Here is a 20,775-nt window from a genome sequence, read left to right as displayed (position 1 = left end):
CAAGTGGGTGCCTCCGGGACTGCTGTTCCCCTATCGCCACCCTCTGTCCCCGACCTTGGAGAAAAGAGACAAGCCATTGAAGAGCGAGCCCCTGTATTCCCACGTCGGCGAGGCGGTGGGTTAGCAACTGGTGGTCGACCGTATCAAACGCGGCTGACAGGTCTAACAACACCAGTGCCACCACATCACCTCGATCCAGATGCCTCCGGAGGTCGTCAGTAAGGGCAACCAGCGCCGTCTCCGTCCTATGACCAGGGTGAAAGCTGGACTGGAGTGGATCCAGGACAGAAGCGTCCTCCAGAAAGCTCTGAAGCTGTGTCGCCACCGCCCTCTCAATCAATTTGCCCAAATAGGGCGAATTAGACACCGGCCGATAGTTGGCCAATTCGGCCGGGTCCAGAGTTGGTTTTTTCAGGAGAGGGCGGACCATCGCCTCCTTGAGTGCCTCAGGGAACCGTCCCTCCATGAGGGACTTGTTAACAATCTCCCGTACGGCACCTCGAAACCCCTCATGGCCCGCCTTAAGGAGCCAGGAAGGGCACGGATCCAGGCAGCACGTGGTTGGACGCACAGATACGAGCAATCTGTCAACTTCCTCCAAACTGAGCGGGTCGAAACATTCTAAATCCTGCGAGGACGTGCAAGGGGCCTCAAGTTCGATCACTGTTTCAACTGTGGCGGGGAGGGCGCGGCGGAGCGCCAAGACTTTATCCGCGAAATAGCTCGCAAAAGCCTCACAGCCAATATCTAATTTCCTACTATTTTGTCTGCCCTGTGGCAGAGCTGTCAAGGACCGAATTGTTCTAAACAATTGGGCTGGGCGTGAGCTAGCGGACGCTACGTTGCTGTATGCCTGACAGATTTAAACTGCAGGTTTTTATGCCGGACATGCAGTGATGTAATATTGAATTGATCACTAGACAGAGCAAAGCACGTGGAGAAAAAAACAACAAAGCAATAGGGGCATACTAGACACAAAAATGAGAATGCAGAAGAGCTCATATCTGACGGAGTATTATATTGTGGACAGAATATTGTACCTTGGCCGCAGGGTTCAAATTCCTCTTCATGTATGATAACTATTTGGTAATTAGACACAAGTCATTAGCTCTCAGCCTCACATTTCTAACTTACCTTTCTTGTGAAGGTGGAATGTCTTCCACCCTGAGCTTCTTGGAGAAAGTAGAGAATAAATGTGCAATAGATGAAGCTCAATAGAAAAAACATTAAACAGTTTGGGTTGCCCAGTCATTTCATCATTCTATCATGCTGTACTTCAGACACTATGTGGTAGGCAGTGAGAAAAAGACCTCAGTCTGACGCAACACTTACCTCTGTGCATTCCGAGGAAAAGAATGGCAGCGGAGAAGGACAAGACAAAGAGAACACCCATTGTTGCTGCTTTGTGTTCCACCCCACAGTGAAATTCCTCATATATATGGAGAATATGAAGGAAGTAGTTTTGGTTATTCCCTTTTAAGGGCATTGTTTTTACATGAAGCACCCACAAAGAGGTCTTTGGGATGTCTGTAAAAAAGTTCTATTTCTGATTAGGCAATATTTGTTATATGATTAGGGGAGGGGCTCTGGCTCAGTTTCCAGATTTCCAATTCCAAGCCTCCAGTGTTTTTTGTGACAAGTGTCTGGTAGTGGGTGACATGAAAGACCTCTGCCTGAGACACTGGAGTGATCTCTGCCTGGACAGCTGCTCATTTTGATATTGGCCCGGGGGGGGGGGGGGGGGACGTTTCTTGTAATTTTAAGCCATTTTTAATATATGTGCTGCAAAAATCAGTTTATGAGAACTGGATAAACAGGTGTCAGTGGTGGCCGGGGTGCCTTTCACCAGCTGTGGCCCTTCCTGGGCAGAAAAGATCTTGCCACCGTGGTGCATGCCCTGGGAACATTAAATTACTGCAATGAACTCTATGTGGGGCTGTCTTTGAAGACTGCCTGGAAAGCTACAGTTAGCACAGAAATCTGCGCCCAGAATGTTGATTGCAGGGCATCAGAGGGAGCATATCTTTCCAGTCTTGTTCCATCTACACTGGCTCCCAGTTTGCTTCCCGACCCAAGGTGCGGCCATTGCTCTTTACATCTCTGTATGGCTTGGGGGGAACAGCATACCTTCTCTCATATGAACCCACCCACTTTGGTCATCTTTGAGGGCCCTGCTTCAGGTGGCCTGGCCATCCCCAGCATCTCCAGTTTAAAGGATCAGGTAGTAGGTGCTGTGAAAGACCTCTGCCTGAGACCCTGGAGAGGTGCTGCCAGTGTGAGTAGACAACCTTGATGGACTGATGGTCAGTATAAGACAACTTAATGTGTTCAGCTGAGGCTAGATGGAAGAAACTGTGAGGAAACCCAATTCTTCCTCGCTGTTTTGTAGGGTTCATAATTAGTCACAGAGGTTTTCCATGCAGTCCTCTGTGTCTTGATATCTATGGCTATGTTGCAAAAACCAGCAGTAATGACAGGGAGAAAAGAGAGCCTGTAGGGTTTGTCCTGTGCGTGTCCCAAGACATCAGTTTGGCAGTTCTCAAGCATCAGTCACCTTTCTTTTTCTTTTGTCTCTGTTTTTTCTTGATACTGATCTCAAGAGACTGAGGATCTTGCTCAGTGCACCTTGTTTTCTAGACTATGACAATGTGGGACAATTTATACAAATAACCAAGGCATTAATTGTCTTATCTGTTTATTTGTTTTGTCAAATGTTGTGCAGGAAACTTGAGGTGGCAAGGCAGTCCAAAGTTACTTGCAACTTTGGTGGGGAAAAGGCAAATGGCCCCAGAGCTGCTTTCCTGTTTCAACATTTCTGTTTATTGCAGTCTATCCTCAGTTTCTCCCTAAAATTTAAATATTATACTATAGCTGTGAGAGTACTGCATTCAGGAAGACATGCAATATGGCTTTATTTTAGATGGCATTTTGTTGAAGGTGGACGACTTTGGCCTCCCTGCCTGTGTTTTTGTGTTGTTTTTATTCTGTTTGTCTTTTTTACCTTGTTGATGGATGGTGATATTGGGTTTACCATGTGTTTGCAAGCTGGTGTTGCTTTGTTAGCCACTTTGAGTCTAAAAATATAAAGTGGGACATTTCTGGACTCTACATATAATGGTCTCCAAGTGGAACCAGATCAATTGACCATCCATTCTAGCTCTGTTTACATGTTATGGTGAATGCATGCAAATTCTGCCCGGTAATGTACATACATTTGTTTGTAAGAAAGCGCCAACATACATTCATTCTACAATGCAACCAAGGACCAGTATCTGGATAAATGTGGGATTTGTATCACATGTGCATGTGCAATGGCCTGACTGCTGTGTGAAAGAGGATGCTGGAGTCGATGGAGCAGGGCACCTATAAAGTTCTTAACAATAATTATAATGTAGACATCATGCTAAACTATAATTAGCATAAACCACAATGGGCAAACATACATTATTTCTGATTCTGGTTTACCATCTGATTGCAAACTCTAGTTGGTTAATTTAGATTTATATGCAGTCATTGCTAAGTTTGGTGTAGTGGTTAAGAGCCAGCTTGGTGTAGTGGTTAAGTGTGCGGACTCTAATAGAACCGGGTTTGATTCCCTACTCCTCCACTTGCAGCTGCTGGATGACCTTGGGCAAGCCATAGTTCTGTCAGGGTTGTTCTCTCAAGGACAGTTCTGGACACCTTTGGGTAGTGAAGGGCTGGGTATAAAGCCAATCTCCTCCTCCTCCTCCTCCTCCTCCTCTTCTTTCTTCTTCTTCTTCTCCTTCTCCCTCTCCTCCTCCTCCTCCTCCTCCTCTACCTGCCGTCCAAGTTTGGTGAGGATTGGATCTCAGGGATCCAAATTATGGCCCTCCAAAGAAGGTGTCCCCAGGAAAGTGCTTTCTGAAGGAATGACAGGTGGAGGTTCAGGAGTGTATTGAACAGATTCTGTGCAGGCTAGAGACATCAAACTCACAGGAGATTTCGGATTACTCTCCTCTCCCTGCCCTCTAAGTTTGGTGAGGATTGGATTTATGGGGTCCAATTACGTCTTCCACAAAGAAGATGCCCCAAGAAAAGTACTTTCTGGGAAAATGTCAGGCACAGGTTTAGGAAGTTCAGGAGTGTATAGAATAGATCCTGTCCAAGCCAGCAACCTTAAATTCATAGGGGACCTCCCCTAGATCCACTTGTATATGTGTGTGTGTGTGTAAAGTGCTGTCAAGTCACAGCCTACATATGGTGACCCCATAGGGTTTTCAAGGCAAGTGATTAAGCAGAGGTGGTTTGCTATTGCTGTTCTCTGCAAAGTCTTTTTGGTGGTCTTCCAGCCAAGTACCACCCTGCTTAGCTTGTGACATCTGATGTGATTGGGCTATACTATACCCAGGGGTCATTTCATAGAAAAAGAGCTAGGGGAACTCATTAGCATAACTCATTAGCATATGCCACACCCCCTGACATCAGGGGCCCGGCGGTGGACCTGCAAGGCCAGCGGGAGTGCGAGGAAGCCCCGCCAAGGCCCTCCCTGGCCCCAGGCAGGCAGGGGTGGGGAGAGGCGGGGAGGAAGCAACTTACCCTCCCTCTTCTCCTGCCTCCTCCTGGCTGAATGAGGGCTGGAAGCGGGGCGGCCGGAAGCAGGGGGCGGGGCTTCGTCATGTGCCCCGCCCCCTGCACCCCACCCGGGGGAACTGCGTTCCCCCGTGTCCCCCCCGAAATGACCTCTGACTATACCATGCTACCTGCCCCTACATGTATAGACACAGACTTCAAAATCAGCCAACCAAGATAGGGATAGGTCCTTGATACATTTGTTACCTGGGTAAGAGTAGCATCAATAGGGTGTCAAAGCATAATTCCTTTTATTGGAATCCAGAGAGCAGATGTTAAATCAATTCTTGCTGCTTGGTACCTGGGAGAAGTCCAAGGTAGCAGATTGCATTTCAGTGAAGGCCTTTCCTATCTTTTGGGTTGTATTACCTGATGTGCCACTACTGTACCCTTGCAATTGAGCCCTGCCATTTGAAGCTGGCTGATGTTAGGAGGAGAAAGAGACTGGGCAATGTCAATGCATTATCAGGTCCAATTACTGTTGAAAAATATTGCAATCTAGGACTTGTCAGTAGTGTGCTACTGCCATAGTGATAATTTCACTTACAATGGGAGTCGGTGGCCTTCAGGCTGGCATCCTGTGGGTGCAGGGGTATGCATAGATCACAATGCATTGTCTGCTCTCTGGGGCACTCACCATATTCTGAATCCATGTTTCATGTGGGCAGTGCTGTGTGATCATTTGGAGGGTTTTGAGGGTATGAGAACCACGAGTCTCCTTGTATATGGAAGTACTGGCTCCAAGTTTTCATGCTGTTCTGTGCAAGATTGTCAAAAGCCAATGGTCAACCTTTCTCCATTCGTTTTATTAACCATGGTTTCAAGTGTTTGATTTTTCTCTACTAATCTCCAAAGCTTGTACTGGGTCAATGCTCAGCCTGAGGAAGAATTCTGCAGATCTCCCAAGCACGCAAGATTTCTGCAGATCATTCTTGCAAGCTTTGGCATTCTGTGGAACTTTTGCAAGCTTTGGTAATCTGCAGAAATTGCAAAAGTTCTGCAGAATGCCAAAGCTTGCAACAGTGCTGTGGAGAAATCCCAAGCTTGGGGGGGGGGGGGGGGGGTGCTATGCACAGTACCCAACCGCTCATATTTCTCCCACCAGAATTCACAAAATGCCCATACACATCTCCATTTTCCTCTTGCATTTACAACCATGAGTCATAGAATTGCCAACCTCCAGAAGATCTCCTGGAATTACAACTGATCTGTAGATGACAGAGTTCTCTTCCCCTGAAGAAAATGGCTGCTTTGGAACATGAAGTCTATGCCATTTATACCCCACTAAGGTCACTCCCCTCCCCAAACCCTTCCTTTCCCAGGCTCCATCCTCCCAAATCTCCAGAAAGATCAAACCCAGGAGATGGCAACCCTATCATGACAATTGTGGCAACTGGGCTCCTAACAGCAGGTTTTTTTTTGCCAGAGTCTTCAAAATGAGTCTTCAAAGTCCGCTGATGAGGTCTTCCTGGTGTTTTATTTTTAACACTGTAGAGCTGGAAGGAGTAGAAAGGCTGTCTAGGACAACCTTCAGCTCTGAAAGTGAGAATATCCACCCTAACAGAGAGTTTCACCTTAGGTAACATAAGTTTATAAAATCATGCAGGGGGTGGAGGAGGAGGAGGAGGAGGAGGAGGAGGACATAGACCTGAGGACACCCAATAAACAGGATGAACAATAGATTTAGAATGGGGAAAAGTACTTCTTCACTTCACAGTGTTGTTACCCATCCCAAGCCCTGCTGTGCTGCAGAGGGAGGGCTATAAGTCCAATAAAATAAATAAACAAAATAAACAAGTAATTGAATTGTGGAATTTTCAGACACTGTATATGGCGATGGCTTTAAAAGGGAGCTAGACGTCAAAGACACATTCATGAAGAGTAGGCCAATCAATGGCTACTAGCCAAGATGAATAAAGGAACCCTCCAGTTCCAAAGGCAGCAAATCTCTAAATACCAGCGCTATGAGGTCTTGGCATCTGTGCCCTATTTTCTGGCTCTTCAGTTCAACTGGTTGGCCACTGTGTGAAATCGCATGCCTCTATGCAAACGGAATTATTTTATTTATTTATTTGATTTTTATCCCGCCCTCCCTGCAGGGCAAGCTTAGGAGTGACACATGGCACAAAGGTGAATGGGCTGAGCATAAATCAAAATACCAGCTTTTTAAAAAAGGCACTACATCAATGGGTAACAAGAGAGCAAAGCGTAACATCTAGTGATCAGATGAAGCTTCCACCCTATGGTTTCCTTAATTAGATGGGGCTTTGTGATATGAGTGTAGATTCTTGGGTTCACCAAAAGATGTGATACCTCTTTGTATTCCTCCACCCCCCCCCCCCCCCGCCAACACACCAAAACTAGAAAGCAGCCTAAGCCACTTTGGGGGAAAGAAAAAGACAGACTTGAGGTTATCATTGGGTAAAGGTGCCTTTCTTTGGTTAGTCTATGGAAAAAGGCAGGATAAATGAAGGTCTTGCATTTAATGGTTTACTGAAATTTTTCAACTAAGAAGTGCATGAAATACAGAACAGGCTGATGTTCTAAGTACTGTTGTGATGCAAAGAATACCATATTCTGGGTAGATAAAGGTTTTTAAAGGAATTATTAAGTCAGTAAGTAATTAAAAATATTAAAACATTTCTGTGCTGGTGGAAAATCAGTAAACATTTCACTTAGGAAAACACATATTTGTATTGAAAAATCACTTCCCTGCATACGTGAAAGTGGGCTATGAGAGATAAGGCTCAGAAAAACATAATCCCTGACATGATGGTTTTTCGTGTGTGTGTAGCTATTGGCTTTATTGTGTACAATTTAAAAATACAGTGAAATTGGTAGAAATAAATTAGTCTTTCACTGAATGAAATGGCTTTGCAATCTGGTCACAAGAAGAGATAGAAGCTAATGACCTCTCTAAGCTAGATTTTTCAGTCTAGTCCTGAGCAATGCTCCCTCTAGGCTGTGGAGTCTTGCGAACAAAAATTCTACTTTGTGGGCTACTGGCATTAAAGTTGTGAGAGAGCGATTTGGCTACTGCATAAATTAGTTTGCTCTGGAGCCATCCTTCCTGAGCGGAGACAAAAATGTGTGAGGCAGAGACTAAAAACCTGAGACCTAGCTCACGCTAAATCAGCTTAGAGGGAACACTGGTCCTATAAAAACTGGTTAAGTAGCCTGATGTAGCACAAGCACAACAAAAAAGTAAAAGTAAAAAGGGGATAGAGCTTTGCCACTTGCTGATGACGACTGCGTTCTAGCTCAGATTATGTTACCTATATTCCAGCATGTCTATAAGAAATGAACCAACACAGCAACTGGAAAAACACAGAGGGAGAGAATACATGCAGAAGGTCTGTAGTTGACCCGATTCCGCTGTGAACAGATCAACTGCCAAACTAGAAATGACATTGAATATGAGTTTGTTTGAATGCTTGAAATTCCATGTGTTTCTTACTCCCTCTGCTGGCCACTGTGTTGCAGTCATATGATCTGCAGTCATATGAGCTGCTTGGCCATGGTTGTTGTGATTGAGCCATCAAGTGGTTGAAGAGACAATAGCAAGCAAATGTGACCATAACCATAAAAGGTCTTTAATGTAGAACTGATTGTCTCCTTCCAACAATATCAGCACAGTCACCTAAGAAGAAAAAAGCCAACCTAATGAAGCTGCTTAAGATAATGTATTGCTTTTTTCTTTCCATACTTTCTGTGTAAACCGCACAGAGTGACAGAGATGAACAGATATACACAAGACAGTATCATATAGTATAATACAGGGTAATATTTATCCCTGAAACCCATTTGGTATCCTGAAACAAGTCCCTATTTCTCAGCCTCACACTGTTGTGAGGATAGAATGGGAGAACTCCATATCTGTCACCCTGAGCTCCTTGGAGGAAAGGAAGAAGAGGAGGAGGAGGAGGAGGAGATTGGATTTATACCCTGCCCTTCACTCGGAGTCTCAGAGCGGCTTCCAAACTCCTTTCCCTTACCCTCCCCACAACAGACACCCTGTGAGGTAGGTGGGGCTGAGAGAACTCTGAGAGAACTGCTCTTTCAAGGACAGCTTTCAAGGACAGGCAAGGTATACGACATGTCCCAGAAGGTCAATAGAAAAAAACAATAGAAAAACACAATAAGCTTGGTTCTTTCATTATATCGTGTTGTGCTGTGCATACTAATCTAGGGGAGTAGACAGTGAGGAAAAGAAAACCTTCTAATGTGAGAAAGTTACCTCTATCCGTTCCAAGGAAAAGAATGGCAGGAGAGAAGTACAAGGCAAAGAGGAGAGCCCATGGTTGTTGCTTTGCATTCCACCCCACAGTGAAGTATCTCATATACAGAGGGATTATAAAGGAAGTGGTCTTGGTTTTGTTCCTTTTTCACAAGCAACACCCTCTGCTCTTCCTGTGAAAAGGTGCCATTTCTGTCATATGATTGGAGTGGGGCTGTGGCCTTGTGGTAGACTACCTGCTTTGCATTCACAAAGCCCCAAGTCAACCCATGATAAACTTAGGGAAAAGGATCTGGTAGTAGGTGATGAGTAAGACCACTTCCAGGCTCTGCGGCTCTGCCTGTAGATCCACTGACTGACCGATTTGATCAACGTGATAGCAAGAGACTGTTTCTTTTGTATGATCTGAAGAGAAACTAGAGTATATAGCAAGAGACAGAAATTTCCTTGGGAAATTTGGATCCAATTTTGGATCCACTTCCAGATCTGAACTTCTTTTCTAAATATGTTCCCTTTCTTGCTTCTCTCCTTTCCTTTCCCATTTCTGTTGTACAATTGAGAGATCTCATGGAGAGGAGTCCCATCCTCTCCCCTTGGCCACTTGCCACTCAGCCTGCTGCCTGCAGCCCCGCCACCTCTGCCTGCCTGGCTCATGTGATGACGAACAATGGCGGTGGTGGAAAGTGTGTGGGTAGCTACCAGTTCTCCTCCATCTTTTACCTGCTGTGCCCCTGCCAGGCTCAGGCTCCTTCCCCAGGCAGTGCCACCAAAAGCAAAACATGAAAATCCTGGTGGCAGTGGGATCGCACTCAATGGCTCATCTATTAGCCTTCTGCTCTTCCTGTCTGCCCCCCCCCCGCCACTCAGAGTACCTTGTGCAGATAAAATTTCTCTTGGGGGGTGTGAGGACCCCACCAACTCATTCAGTTGAGACCCCTTGGATAGTAGGATTCCCCTCTCATTTTGAACTTGTTTTAATAGGCATTCCCTTTTACTGCCTAAGTGCCAGGGAACCTGAAACTTAGGTGAAGGCCTCATAAAGGCACCTGGGTTCAGCCATGACATCGAAAATCCCCAGGAATTGAGAGGAAGGGTGTTGCTGCAAGGAAAGCAGGACAAGTGCAATCTCCCCCAGCTCAGTGGCATATCGTCTTCAGTAACAAAGACCTTTCAACACCGGAGACGTCACCCAGTATCCTGACATGCCTCAGAGTTGTCTGCCCCGCCTAAGCAAGTTTGCTATTTCATTAACCGACTCCCAATTTCTCTTTTTCCTTTTTATTTTTTATTCAGTCAAGAAAAGCGCTCAAGTTATTAATTTGCCCTCTATCCTGTTTCAGGAATTCTTTTGCCTCCCCCACACTTTTGTGTCCACCTAGATCTGACTCACTTCAACCTAATTAAAATATGTTAAATTCATGTTGCCTCGCCCAGGCTCTTTGTTCCCATGCAAATTTGGCCTAATCAAGATATTTTCCTCAGTTTTTCCAACCAAAATTTGACAGCAGTTAACTTTAAACCAGCCAGTAAGATTCCAACTTTTTTTATCTTGACCCAATCCAAAGTCAGGATAGCCAAACTCCTACTGGGACATGGGACCTTCTGTCCATAAAAGAACCCCAGACCCAGAAAATTGTTCCTTAGATCTCCGGTCCAAATTTCTGTTTGTCAGAACTCTGGTTTCCTTATGAGAACTCCTGTTACACTCTGCAGGATTTCTCTCCCCCTTTCTGCCTCCTTGGACCTCAGCTGCATCTGCCCGTGGACCTCTCCAGAGCTCAAGCCCCAGATTTAAGGCTGTGTGTCCCTTCCCTGAAACCTACTAATTTCCCCCTTTCTACCCTCTATAAGTGCAAGCTCTTGCTGATGTGTGTGCATGCATGATTGCTTAGGGCATGTGTTCTCAGGTGCCTAGGGTAGGTTCTTTACATTTTTTATCTTTTTATTTTATTTTGTATACAATAAAGTCATTTGTTTACAATTACTCTCTCACACACTCCCTTTCTTCATAATTTTATTCTGGAGCACCCCTACCAAGATCCAGCCTGGTATAGAGAGGCCACAAGGTCTCACATTATTCCTTTCTGGAACCCTTTTAAAGCTAATTTCCCCTTCTCTGTGTCCAGTTTGTATAACAGGGATTTTTAAAAATCAATTTTTAGTTTTCTGCATTATTCTGCAAAGGGGGGGGGGCGTTCCCCAGGTCTGTAGAAAACCCTCCTTTCTCTGTACATGGCCCCAATATCCAGATTTAATGATCTGCAGTTGGGGCCATGCCAAGCGTTACATATAATAAGTGAGAGAACATATAATAAGTGAGGGAACTTCCAGGGAACATCTCATTTCCTGCTCTCCCACTACACTTTTCCTTCCCTGAAAGCCCCCATAGCCTGTCCACTTGTCCTGATTCCTTCTTTCCATCCCACCCACCAGCCAACCTACCTGACTTCATCTTTCCCTCCTTCCCTCCCCCTGACAGCCTCTCCCTGAGAAAACGGTGCTTGGTTCCAGCTGCTGCATGGTGCAGGCTGCTAGCCCAATTGCATGGTGCTGGTCACTGGGCTGGGCCCGGTTGAGCAGAGGGAAACCATCAAGACTTGCTGGGACCACCTCATTTGCCCCTGTTTCCCCCTCCCCACACCATTTCCTCTTTTCTTCCTCCCAGCAGCACCCACATACTCGTCTTTCTATGCCTCTTTCCCCCCTTCCCATTCACCCACTCACCAACCAACCTGGCAACCCTAGATTACTCCCTTAGTCCCACATCTGTTAAAATAAAATCCAGAATACTAACTAGGGCTGCCATATTTAATTGATTAACTGGCTAGATGAATCATGTCCATGATTAATTGCAAAGCAATTTTTCCCAAGATCCTTTATTAAGTATTTAAAAGCTGAGTGGTACACCCTCTCTTAGGAGAGACATTCCTTCTACTCTAACATATCTTCTGAGATAGTAAGTATATACATGTATAATCTTTAACTCACAATTACAGTTTTACTAATATGCAACTATATTTATGAACTGTTTAATTAGAACTCATATGACCAGTACATTTTATTGGAAAAGAGTCCTATTACCAGTGTTAATGATATACTGTTGCCTGAATGAATGGGAATTATAAACAAATTGAAAACCTTAAAGGCCTCCCACATGGGTAAGTATCAGGAAAGGGAACCACAAAATCAATGTTCAGTCTCCCCCTATGATTTTATTTATCCACAAGAGATGGGTCTTTGTAAGCCGAGCGTAGACACCAGGGTATTGGGCTGTGCCACATTTTGATGGTTTACCAAAGGATGTGATGCCTCTTTGTTCACCGTTGCATATCAAAGGACCACCAGAGTCACCCTGGCAAAAGAAGAAGTGAGAGATTTAATATTAACATTTGGACAAGCTGGCATGTGCCACAACATTTAAAAAAATTGGCAATTGTAGTTGTCGCTCCTCTCTTGGGTACAAATAATGTTGCGTGCCTTGCCACTTTTATTTTGGGAACTTATGTTGGTTAGAGAAAACCTTGATATCTTATTTGACCTAGTTTTGATGACTTTGCATTATCATAGTGTCCAGACTTGGTTGACAGAGAAGCAAGAATCTCTGATGATGTCTCCTTTGTCTTTCTACCCAAATTGGCCTGTGTGTTAAGTGCCATCAAATTGCTTTCAACTCATGGCAATTCTATGAATTAACATTCTCCAAAACATCCTGCTGTTAACAGCCTTGCTCAGACCTTGCAAACTGAAGGCTGTGGCTTCCTTGATAGAGTCAATGCATCTCATGTTGGATCTTCCGCTTGTCCTCCTGCTTTCAACTTTCCCGACACGTGCTATACTTACCATCTAAACTTGATAGAAAATTGGGAGCAATATTCACGGCAAAGACTGATGTAGCATTTTCTATCAGTCCTAGCCAATGTTCTCTCTAAGCTATGGAGACTTGTGAGCAAAAATTCTACTTTGTGAGCTACTGGCATTAAAGTAGTGAGCGAGTGATTTGGCTACTGCATAAATCAGTTTGCTCTAGAGCCATCCTTCCTGAGCTGAGACAAAAATGTGTGAGCCAGAGGCTAAAAAACTGTGAGCTAGCTCACACTAACTCAGCTTAGAGGGAACACTGGTCCTAGCAACGTTTTTGCCTGCAGTGCAGCTTGCCAGCTAATGGAACGCTGAACCAACAAGAATTTAGGCTCTTGCTTTATATGTCAGTTGGGCTTGCCCGTCTTTTGAAAAGAAATGTATCCGTTGTATTCTGGCTGATTCTGCACTGGCTTTTCCCTCCATTGTTTTACGAAACCTACGTTGGAACAGAAATTCCCCTCTGCATTGCACACTGCTTTCACTTCCTTTGAGCATCGGATTTTATGGTAGCCTCCACACTCCCTGCCACTTTCACTTCCTTTGCTCATTGGATTTTATGGTACCTTCTGCATAGATTTATGGTTGTTTTATGGCCATTCAGAAGTGACTTTGCAGTCAGTATGGCATCACCCTGAGGTATTTTAATGTGGTGTTGAGCTGTGGTTTTCCCAGTTGAGAAAATGTGGAGCGAATGCTAGATGCAGAATCACCCAATCTTACCAAAGATCTCCTGGCTATACTATACACAATGCCATACAACAATGAGAACAATGACGACAACGATGATGATTGAAAAACTCCTATGCAGGTGGTGGTGTTTTGGACCAATTATATATCCCATATATAATCCATGAGGAACTAAAGCTGATCAGAAACTAATATTACAGGCCTACATCAAATCATTATAGATTTGAAGTAGTGTCCAAAATTGCTGTTTGACGGAAAATATGTGGGTACAACTTGCTGGTTTCTTAATACAACTAATTAAAGTCCAAACACTGTATATTGTTAAATTCAAGTGTTCTTATTGAGTTAAAGAATAGTTATTTGTTGTCAAACAATATGTACTGGAAATACTTATTATAGGAGAAAAATAGGGCCAAATGCTGCCCACAGAGTTTGCAGGGGCAGAAAACTTATAAAAATAAGATTGTGAAAGCTGTGAACTAGGACATTGGCATTCAGGAGTGGGCCCCTAGCTGGCAAATCATTCTCTTTCTTACCTTACATGTATCTCTCTTTCCTTTCTTGTCACCGGCACATACCATGTTCATTGTGACAACAGGTTTGGAATTGTAGTGTTTCTTCTCATTGCAGATGCTTCTCTCAAAGACTGTGACATTAGCTTCCTGCAGTGTATCTGAGCCCTTTCTGTCTTTGTTATGAGTAATGCCCCATCCGGCTACGAGACACTGTGTGCCTCCTTTGAGATCTTTGTAAGTATTGGTAAGCTTAATGGTCTTCACGTATTGGTTGAGTTTTGCTGTTCCGTTCAGCTAAAAGAATAATAAATCCCAGAAGTGATGAGCAAGTTTAGTTCTTAAGATTTCATGCCACAATACTATTTGCAATATTGCTTGTTGTTTGTCACCCTCCGCCAAGGAAAAACAGAAAAAAATGGTAGACTTCAAAAGTGTTTACCCTTGGTGGTCGCCCAGATAAATATCAATGGAAGGTGCTGGCAGTTGTGGATCTTTCCCCAGTGATCGTTTGGAACCTGGGGGAACCTTCTTCTTGTGCGCAGGCACATGTGAATAAATATCCATGCAAGTCAGGGGGCTGCACTGAGGAGGGGGAAAAGCCACCCTCCCGCCTATTGCATCCGCAGAGTGGGTGCTTGCAGAAGAGGGAGGAGGGGGCAATTTTGTGCTGTCCTCCCAGTCCACATGGCTATTAGAAGAAGAAGAGGAGGAGGAGGAGATTGGATTTATACCCCACCCTTCACTCGGAGTCTCAGAGCGGCTTACAATCTCCTTTCCCTTCCCCTCCCCACAACAGACACCCAGTGAGGTAGGTGGGGCTGAGAGAGCTCTTGACAGAAACTGCTCTTTTTCAAGAACAGTTCTTATCAGAACTATGGCTTGCCCAAGGTCATCCAGCCAGGTGCAAGTGGAGGAGTGGGGAATCAAACCCGGTTCTCCCAGATTAGAGTCCGCTTACTTAACCACTACACCAAACTGGCTCACAGTTTCGTTTTTTGGTCCCACAATCCCAGGAATCATCTTTCATGGGATTGCAATTGAGCAATAAAGGGACATCCCTCACACCACGGCTACCATAGGAATGAAAACAATGAGTTAGTAAACTGTGTCTTGTAAGTTACTCTTTATTAAACTTACAGTTGGTATGTATAGGATAGCCTATGGCAGTCTTTATGAAAACAGTATCCACTGAAAACTTGCCAACTGAACCAGGGAGCTGGGGCGCTTACAGATACTGCATTTGCTAATAACATAATCGTAAAACTGAACTCTAATTGCCATTTGAGTGACTACTTCAGTTTCAGACAGTTGAATTTGGTGGTAAAATATATTACTCACATGGCAAGAAGGATGAGCTTCTGAAATTTCTTATAAACTTAAGGTAACACAATACAAAGTGTGATTTCCATTAGCATTTATTGTGTTGTTTTAAAAATGTACCTGCAGAAGCATAATGTCGTTGTCAAGGGTCTCCCAATCAAAGCATGGGTAAGGTACCAGTTTAGCAGTTTTAAAAATCTGCTGGCTTTCTTCTTTCTTAGATGATGAATGAGCTCCAAGAATGATTTCAGGATTGCTGCCACTGCGAAGATAAAAAGACACTTATAACTTAAAGGGTGACCAGAGTTTCATTTCTCATCAGCATTGTCCTTTCTGATAAGTTCTTCACAGTGGAACTTGTTTTGTTCACCGCCTGAATCAGTCCCTGCCATCTCCACTTGCATGGTCTCATATATTGGGAAATATTTTCTTTTTCTGCCTGAGATCTTAGCAAGCTACTGTCAGAGTATATAGTGAGCTAGATGGACCAATGCAGGTCCACAAACATAAGGCAACTATATGCACATTCATCACTATATACTTTTGAAAGGCTGACCTCCCCCCCCCCCCCCCCCCCCCCCCCCCCGCCAACACATAGCTTGTGGTTTACCTTGGGCAAATATTACTGGATGCCACACTCACCCTTTTACTCTCCCCGGTTTAAAATACTATAAAACACCAGTTTCAATCAATGACACACAAGTTAGCAACAAGAATCTTTTGACTGGTGATGAAGAGATACTGCAATACTTGAAGGGAGTAAAGAAATATACCGAAAACTCATGTGGAATTAAAAATCAGAAATGAGGCTTGTTAAATGATTTCAAGCATTAAGTATCAGTTAGATGTTCACACAAATGGAACTCTCGGGAGGACAGACTGAAGGACAAACTAGACCATACTGCATCCCTGTGGTGGACTCAAGGATGCAGTTGTGATGGAGAGCAGAATATTCCACCTTTCTCCTTCCCTATTCCATTCAGACCACTCAGATCTGAAACACTGAATGGAGTGCTGGAGGGGGGAAAATTACTGGAGGTGGTTTGTAACATCCAACTATAGACTGAAGGGGGGGGTGAGGTAGAAGGGGTAGAAGGTATTCTGAGATAGGCAGGAAGTCCAACAGGGAGTTTTTAGAGTATTGGTTTAGACAGGCAGGGCTTGGGTGCTGTTCCTGAAAAAGCAGTAAAGAGATAAAGCTTGTCTGTTTATTGTTATCAAGTTTAGGCCTCCTAGCAAACATGCAAAGTAACAATTGAGCATAAAGATCCAAGAATTTGTACTATCTATAGTAACAGAGTGGGAAGGAAATAAGGGTCACACAAGTTGAATAAAAGTTGAGTGTGTTTGTTATCCCTAACTCCAGTGCTCTTATCATTACTTAGACACCAAAGCAGTACTTTAGGATCCACAGGATATGGTCTTGCTCAATGACAAATTATGTCCAGCAGAATTTGACAAACAACAACAGAAATCCAGACTTACAGATTACAGTGAGCGGCTGTTAAAACCCAGCTTTGCTTGACCAAAGTTCCTCCACAGTAGTCTTTTCCTTTGATTAGGGCCATGAAAGGTCGTGAATGTGGAGATGATTCTTTCCCTCCAATTATACCGGCACATTGACCTAAGCAAAAACAAGCCATGCCAATCAGGTTGGGGGTCTATAGGTTTTATCTATTAACTAGGAATAAGGCCCATTGTGGAAATAAATACAAGCTCTAGAAAGAGGCTCTGGGAGAGTGCCAAGGCCATGGGCACTCAGTGTCAATTTGCTGTGGTGACTTCAGCAGGGTATAATGACACTGAGTCCACCATTTTTTCTCCAGAGGAACTGATCTGTGCTACCAAGCAGGAGAAGCATCTTCCTCTAGAGAGAAAGCTGTTTGCCAGTAATTCTGACAGCACAGTGGCTGAAGGGGGAGGGGGCGGGGAAGAGGAGCAGACCCAGCACCCGGCCAATGGCACGCGAGTACTCTTGAGTGGCGGCTAACGGGCCAATGGCTGACAGAGCGCATTTCACAGCCAATGGGAGAGCTGGAAAGTGCCACTCCACTTCACAATTATATATAAGGAGAGATAACACTACAAAGTAGTATAATAATGGCAAGGAAGCCCATGCATCCTGTGATCTGCCAGACTGAGAACTGTTCACCAGTTTTGTGTTATAATAACTCCATTTTGTCAATCCCAAGCAGGCAACAAAATGGGTTTATTGATTTCTTGATTGGCTGCTGCACATGACTGATGGGACGGATTTGGCTTTATGGGCCTTACGTCGTGCTCCAAAGAATGAATGCATATACAGTTAGGGTTACCAGCCTCCAGGTGGGGCCTTGAGATCTCCCAGAATTACAACTGATTCCCCGGACAACAGAGATCAGATCCCCCTGGAGAAAATGGCTGCTTCAGACTATATGGTATTATACCCCAGCTGAGGGGCATCCTCTCCCCAAACCCCACCCTCCCAGTCTCCACCGCCGAAATCTCCAGGAATTTCCCAACCCAGAACTAGCAATCCTGTCACTGCAGTCCTATGCATAGTCACTCCAGTCTAAGCCCACTGATTTCAGTTAGTATAGACCAAGTCATCCTGCACAGGACTGCATTTATATAGCAAAACTATGTTACTGTCAGTATGATGTCAAAAGGCAGAACGCTGCATAAGAACATAAGAGAAACCAATGTTGGATCAGGCCAATGGCCCACCCAGTCCAACACTCTGTCACACAGTGGCCAAAAATACCAGGTGCCATCAGGAGGTCCAGCAGTGGGGCCAGGACACTAGAAGCCCTCCCATTGTTGACCCCCTCCAAGCACCAAGATGACAGAGCATCACTTGCCCCGGAGCCCCTATCTATATCTTGTGGCTAATAGCCACCGATGGACCTCTGCATGCATCAAACATTCTATATTTGGTCTGTCTGCTATTGAATATGTGGTCAGGGAGGCAGGCTGTGTTTGGCTGAAAAAGTTTCTAACAGTATCAACTGAATGCAACACTTTTTGCATCTGACTAAATGGGCTCCAGCTTGCAAAAGTTTGTGCCAGAATAAATTTGTTAGTTTTTAAGGTGCCACAAGACTCTTTTGATATTTGTATGCAGCAGACTAATGTGGCTATCCTTTTGCTTAGCTGTGTGGCCACCCCAGAGAAATAGACCATTCTAATCAGGCCCGACAGTTCCACTGATATAAATCCTCAGTGCAATTCTGGGAAAGAAGGAGTTTGTTTTATACCCTGCTCTTAACTACCTGAAGGAGTCTCAGAGTGGCTTACAGTCTCCTTCCCTTCCTCTCCCCACAACAGGTACCCTGTGAGGTTGGTGAGGCTGAGAGAGCTCTGAGACAACTGTGACTGGCCCAAGGTCACCCAGCAGGCTTCATGGGGAGGAGTGGGGAATTAAACCCAGTTTTCCAGATTAGAGTCCACCGCTCTTAAACACTATACCAAGCTGGAAGCTGAGCAGAGCAAAGAAGCAGCATTTAAATGGGATTTAATCATGCTTATCACAATTTTATCAAGCCCTGATTATTTTATTATTTTATTTATCTAAGCATTTTTCTGCCAGCTTTCTACCCAACGTAAGGCCCCAAATGCAGCAAACTGTCAAAATATAGAAACAACTTTATATAACAATTAAAAACAATTAGATAAAACACACAAATGAGAAGAAGGATAAGTGAGAACACTGGTGAAAATAAAATGCTGGGGGGGGGGGAACTGAATCCTGGGAAGGGAATTCCATATTTTATTGCCATGATCAAAAAGACACAAAAAGGCAGATGACCATAGTGATTGGGTACGTATGAAAGGGAGTAAGCAGTCCTTAAATTATGCTGGCCACAAGCCATATAGGGCTTTAAAAGTCAATACCAACACCTTGAATTGGGCCTGGAACCAAATTGGGAGCCACGGTAGGTGGAACAACACTGGAGTGATCTGGACTCTATGACTCATCCCAGCCAGTATTCTGTATCAATTGAGTTTCCAGACGTTCTTCAAGGGCAGTCCCCCATGAAGCAATATTGCAGTATTCTAATCTAGGTGTAATCAGGGCATGCACCCAGTGGCAAGGAAAGGTTACAGCTGGATCACCAGCCAAAGCTGGTAAAAGCTGTCGCTGACCACCGCTGCTACCAGCTTATCCAACGAGGCCAGCTCCAGTAGCATGGCCAAGCTATAAACCTGCTCCTATGAACTACACACAGCCTAACTAAGCATTATATCCAAAACCCAAAGGATGTTTCTATTAAGGGAAAGCAAACTCGGTGGGGCAAACTGGAAGGCAAGACGATGTGGAGGAGGAAGAGTAGTTAACTGTTCCCCACCTGCAGTATTCAATCACCTGCTAGAAAGGTATTTACCCCTCCCCAAACCATATTTACTTACCTGAAGCAAGCAACTGCTCACGTTTGCTTCTATTTACAAATGTCCATCTCTTTCCTTTCAGAATGGAATTCAAGGTGTTATTCATCCTAGCAACAATACAGGTTAAGCCTGGAGTCCTCCCCACTCTGTCAGACATGACAGATGTAAGCTGCAAGTTCTCCTCAATACACGGAATGCCCGGTTAAAGTTAAGATTAGCGCACAGGTCCAGAAGGGGCTTCAGCCAGCCCCTGGCACCATTCTCCCAACCTGAAACTGTCCCACAGGGTACTATTTGGGGAAATCCATGTGTTACATGGGGAAGGGGCTGTGGCTCAATGATACAGCATCTGGTTGGTATGCAGAAGGTCTCGAATTCAATCCCTGGCATCTCCAGGTAAAATGATCTGATGGTAGGTGATGTGAAAGACCTCTGCTTGGGACCCTGGAGAGCCACTTCCAGCCTGTGTAGACAATACTGATTTTGACGGACAAAGGGTCCAATTCAGTATAAGGCAGCTTCATGTGTTCATGTGTACCTGGGATAAAGGTGCACTGCCAGGCCAATTGCTGGGGTCAGGAAAACGACATGGGAGGAAGACAAGTTCTTTTTCCAAATATGACATGGTCCTGATCAGAATTAGGCACCATGTGCTTGAAAACTGAGAATAACCTGACAGTTACATCTGATGCAGGGCAGAAGGGGGAACCCCAAACTCAACCTGTATACTCCACAATATCAGCACTTTGCCAGATACTGTGCAGACCATAGAAAGTACAGATCTATTTCAGAAGGTTGCAATTGACAGTCCAGACATGGGTAGGGTAAAAGTCCAGATACAACATGATAGCACTTACCTTTGGGAATCCCCGTAAGCAGAATGGCAGCAGAAAAATATAAGACAAAGGAAAGCTCCATCATTACTGCTTTGTGTTTCTCCCCAATTAAGTATCCAATATATATATTGAGAACATAAAGGAAGTGGGCTCTGGGTTTTTTGTGCTATGACTGTTCTTTCAGAAACAGAAAGATGAATCACCCCCAATGTGGCCTTTGGGCTTTCTAAGCATTGGAGAGTGCTGACTAGTTTTAGCGGGGTAGATGCTGTCTCACTGCGTACGTGGTCTGCTATATATGAATATTTCCTGTAACATCTGTATATTTGATGTTGCTGTGAAAAACTGAGGTGACAAATAC

General features: G+C 44.5%; 2 protein-coding genes across 2 annotated transcripts in view; both read right to left on the bottom strand.

Annotated features, from left to right (window-relative positions):
* The window catches only part of LOC107116990 (granzyme A-like), a gene marked incomplete at its 3' end in the record, with an annotated part of 17,807 nt that extends 16,321 nt beyond the window's left edge, over window positions 1-1,486 (bottom strand). The window contains exon 1 of the mRNA XM_015419027.1: window positions 1,333-1,486. Within this exon, the coding sequence (XP_015274513.1) occupies window positions 1,333-1,486 (154 nt within the window). The remainder of the gene's footprint in view (window positions 1-1,332) is intronic.
* A 10,450-nt stretch (window positions 1,487-11,936) lies between these two features.
* Window positions 11,937-20,496, bottom strand: LOC107117064 (granzyme A-like). The gene is made up of 5 exons (XM_015419097.1): window positions 20,436-20,496; window positions 16,696-16,834; window positions 15,331-15,472; window positions 13,912-14,184; window positions 11,937-12,179 (listed from the first exon to the last, which is right to left on the bottom strand). The coding sequence occupies exons 1-5, from the start codon at window positions 20,494-20,496 to the stop codon at window positions 12,021-12,023; spliced, it is 774 nt and encodes a 257-aa protein (XP_015274583.1). The 3' UTR covers window positions 11,937-12,020.
* Window positions 20,497-20,775: the final 279 nt, after the last annotated feature.

Source organism: Gekko japonicus, unplaced genomic scaffold (genome assembly GCF_001447785.1).
Source record: "Gekko japonicus isolate JY-2015 unplaced genomic scaffold, Gekko_japonicus_V1.1 scaffold176, whole genome shotgun sequence".
Lineage (NCBI taxonomy): Eukaryota > Metazoa > Chordata > Lepidosauria > Squamata > Gekkonidae > Gekko > Gekko japonicus.
The sequence above is the reverse complement of the archived record's forward strand: the minus strand, read 5'-3'. Positions and strand labels throughout refer to the sequence as shown.

Coding starts and splice junctions, on each gene's coding strand:
- LOC107117064 (XM_015419097.1), bottom strand. CDS start 20,496: ATGGAGCTTTCCTTTGTCTTATATTTTTCTGCTGCCATTCTGCTTACG. Junction 16,835..20,435: donor GCTTACGGGGATTCCCAAAG/GTAAGTGCTATC, acceptor GTTTTTGCTTAG/GTCAATGTGCCGGTATAATT. Junction 12,180..13,911: donor GAAAGAGAGATACATGTAAG/GTAAGAAAGAGA, acceptor TTCTTTTGCCAG/GGTGACTCTGGTGGTCCTTT.